Source organism: Pinus tabuliformis, chromosome 4_1 (genome assembly GCF_031772625.1).
Source record: "Pinus tabuliformis cultivar Carrire ecotype Pingquan chromosome 4_1, CPIR1, whole genome shotgun sequence".
NCBI lineage: Eukaryota > Viridiplantae > Streptophyta > Pinopsida > Pinales > Pinaceae > Pinus > Pinus tabuliformis.
In genome coordinates, this window is record NC_142303.1 from 755,629,624 (window position 1) to 755,633,683 (window position 4,060).

General features: G+C 40.8%; 1 protein-coding gene across 1 annotated transcript; it reads right to left on the reverse strand.

The window, feature by feature from the left end:
• Positions 1 to 1,818: 1,818 nt before the first annotated feature.
• LOC149178352 (uncharacterized) lies at positions 1,819 to 3,030 on the reverse strand. Its single transcript, XM_089422059.1, has one exon. It carries the CDS (start codon positions 3,028 to 3,030, stop codon positions 1,819 to 1,821), a length of 1,212 nt encoding a protein of 403 aa, XP_089278185.1.
• Positions 3,031 to 4,060: the final 1,030 nt, after the last annotated feature.

Here is a 4,060-nt window from a genome sequence, read left to right on the forward strand (position 1 = left end):
ATATACCTTTTACTGATACATCCTCCGCCTCATTCGAGATGTTCCAAGATAGGAAATCTAAATCCCTTGATCTAAAAATACTGCCATTCTGTAGCTTCAGCCTGATGCCATTCCAATGCTGCACAATCTCCTGGGGTATGTTCAATTCATCAACATCTTTCCACCGCGGGATGGGGCCTAGCCATTCTGCAATCAAACTATCCAGTAAAAGAAACCTCTTCTGTGAAAATGATAAAGTAGGGGATCAGGGATATCAATTTCTTCAGCTTCGCATTTGAAGCGGTGTATGCCAATAAGGATTTTATTCCCCGATTGTAGACGCCAGATTAAATTCTTCAAGCAGAGTGCCTCAATCCTCTGGAAACTAAGCCATATGGGGGATCCATATGCTGCACCGATAGAACCTTTCCGGTACCAGAAATGGAAGCTCTTCTTTGCTAAATACTTCGTTCGAATCATGTGACTCCACGGTCCTTGACCTTGAATAGCTCTCCAAAAAGACTTGCACAAGAGAGCTCTTCCAAAGATTCTCAAATTGGATAAACCCCAACCCCCCATAGTCTTAGGAAGAGTAATACAAGAAAGCTTAATGAGATGAAATTTATTCCTATCAACATGACCCCCCCATATGAAATTTGCAGAAAGCCTATTCATGTTGTTGATGATACTCACCGGAAAGTGGTATAGATGCGCCCAGTAAACAGAGAGTTGATTCAAAATGGATTGTACTAATATAATTCTCCCTGCCAAAGAAAGGCATCTAAACTCCCAAGCAGAGATTCTCCTATAGAATCTGTCCACAATCCAGTTCCAATCAGATCTCGAGTATCCATTTGCTTTTATCCGGAACCCCAAATATTTTATGCCACTGCTGATATGTTGGGTTTTTATACCAAATAGCTCAGATAACCAATGAACATCTTCCTGCTTGAGATCAGAGTGGTATATTATAGATTTTTCCAAGTTAACCTGAAGTCCCGTAGCCCTTTGAAATTTTTCCATAATATTATGAAAGTGCATCCAAGTGATCCTGCAAAACATGCCGAATAATAATATATCGTCAACAAAAAGATTATGAGTCAGTGAAATGTTCCTGCATATTTTGAGAGGTTTCCATGCTTGATCAATCACAGCCTTATGGATATGTAAGCTGAGAGAATCCATTTCCAGTATAAATAAAAGTGGGGAGAGAGAGCATCCTTGGCGCAGACCCCTCTCCGCACTGAAAAAAGGGGTTGGAATGCCGTTTATAATAATAGCGTATTCCACAGGATCGACACAAGCCATGATCCAGTTGATCATGTTGGTCCTCAATCCGATTCTTGCAAGTAAACACCTGATGTATCCCCAATCTATACAGTCATATGCCTTCCTGAGGTCTATTTTGATTAAGACGGCCTCTCTATTCTTAGAGTGGATGGAGAATAACGCCTCCTGTGTACCAGCGACAGCATCATGGATGTATCTCCCTTTAGGAAATCCATACTGTTCTTTTGATAATGATTCTGATAATACTCCTTTCAGCCTCTCTACAATGATCTTTGTTACAATTTTGAAAGAAATATTACATAATGAAATCGGCCAATAGTCCTGAAAAGTCTGTGCATCCCGCTTTTTGGGAATGAGTGCTATGTATGTGGAGCATAATTGTTTGCTGATATTCCCCTTTATCCTGATCTCTTCCACCATCTTTAATAGATCATCCTTTATATAATCATAGAAATGAATTAGAAATTCTATAGACCAGCCGTCTGGTCCAGGGCTTTTGTCCCAGCTGAAAGATTTCATGGTCGCCATCAATTCCTCCTCTGTAATAGGCTAGTATAGCTGATCGTTTTTTTCATTATCAAACATCACTGGGTAAACATCTATACCCCACAATATATCCTGAAAACTTCTATTTTCCATCCTTTGATATTGCTTTTTGAAATGTGCCACCGCTTCCTTTGATATATCTTGCTGAGAGTATAAATAGCCGCCATTACCATCACTAATTTTCCATATTGAATTTTTGACCCTTCTAGCATTGGCGAATCTATGGAAAAACTTCGAGTTTCGATCGCCTTCTTTCATCCATATTGCCCTGCTTTTCAGGCGCCAGAAAATTTCTTCATTCTTCAGGATTTGCAGTTTCTTTTTTTGGAGACTCTTGATGCGTTGTCTCCTTTCAAAAGTTAAAGAATCATAATCCGTAGAATTTGCAACATTATCAAGTTCCTGTTGAATATCTCGAAGCTCTTTTTTATTGTATTGTCTTTTCTGAAACTGCCATTCTTTAACAATTTTCCTGATTTTGTTCATCTTGTTCATAAAATTCATCTGATGAGAACCAGCTCCGCTTGCTGCAAACTCTCTCCATGCTTTTACAACAGTGTCATTAAAATCAGGCTCCTCTAGACATTGTCTATTGAATTTAAAGGGGATTCCTTTCCTGATTCCCATAGATTTCCATCCAAGAACTATCGGCCGGTGGTCCGATATGAAGCAATTTTCTACCGAAGAAAATGGCATGCCGAGGACATCTATCAGGCTGGCATGTAATAGGAATCTGTCTATCCGCTTTGCAATGAAAGCCTCTTCGCTCCTTCCATTGTCCCAAGTGGGCAGAATTTTGGGCGGAAGTATGTCAATGAAATTCTTCATAAGAAATTCATTCCTGATCATGGCAGCATTTGGATCCATCTTCTTACTTTTACCCCATAATTCATCCGAGCTGAAAGTAATATTAAGGTCACCTGCAATCAACAGTGAATCAATATCAAAAACTTCCGATGCAAATAGACCATCCCAAAATGCCGATCGGTTCCTGTATGGAGCATATATGTTCAGAATGTTTATGGGACATCTAAAACCTCTAATCTGCGCCGAAATAAGAATGCCAGCAATGCAACTGTATGCCTTCGCACATATCCATTGAGGATCCCACAAAACAGCTAGACCACCAGATAATCCTACGGCATCAATAGCAGAGATGTGCCATTGAGGAAGCATTTTCCGAAAATAGGATATAGTGACAGATACAGAATGCATAGTTTCTTGGATTAAAATGATTTTAGGACTCTTAGACAAAAAAAGGTTTTTTAAGGCCAAGAACTTCAGGTCTGCTCCCAGGCCTCGAATATTAACAGATAATATGAAATTCATTTGGAAGGAAGATCGGCCTTTCCAGCTCTAAGAGGCCTGTCAACAGAGATATCAGTAATGGGAATATCCACCAGCGATAGATTCCTGATACAGCAATCAGATACAACACCCCTCCCCCTGAAATGCCTACTGCCCCTATTGTTCTTCCTTCTCACAGTGATATTCTTAGCAGATGTAGGGCTGATCCTAGGGGATTTAGGAGACTCTGGTTTATGAACAGTGAGAGGCAAAAGAGAAAGTGATTTCTTGGACAACAGATAGTCTAAATCGCTACCAATTGAATTGATAGGCGATTGAATCGGGGAGTTAGCAGGAGTGGGAGATATCAGGGATTCAATGCCTTTATCTCCAGGAGCAGATCCTTTATCAAGGGGCAATAGAGAATTCTGATGGAGTCGATGATCTGATTTGATTGAAGGAAGAGGAATAGGAGGAAAATTCGGGACATTATGATCCCCGATCGGTTCCTGAGGATGATTCGGTGGAAGGGGAATCTCAAACTCAGAGGCAGATTCCAATTATGGCATAGACGGAGATATCCGGAGTAAAGGATCAGGGACAATCGGCCGAGTGGGAGTAATCTGATGTTCAGTGATCGGAGAATCTGAACTGAGGGGTCGAGGAGAGATATAAGGAGAAACAGATTTTTCTGAATTCATAATAGGACCCATTGAGCTATAAGGAAATTCTGCAAACTTGGTGAGGCCATGATGCTTTCGACCAAAAGATCATCGTCTCGGGCAATGTTTAATTAGGTGCCCAGTATGATGACACGCAGCGCACCTAAAAGGCACACCCCAGAAATCCAATCTCTGTCTGATGGACAATTCTCTCCAGCTGATGTCGATATGCTCCGGAAACCCACCCCTGAAAGATCTATCAATCAGAATCCAAGCAATACGCTTGTCTTTCTCCC

Bases quoted from the DNA above. Each gene is read 5' to 3' on its own strand.
- LOC149178352 (XM_089422059.1), bottom strand. From the start codon at position 3,030: ATGCATTCTGTATCTGTCACTATATCCTATTTTCGGAAAATGCTTCCT.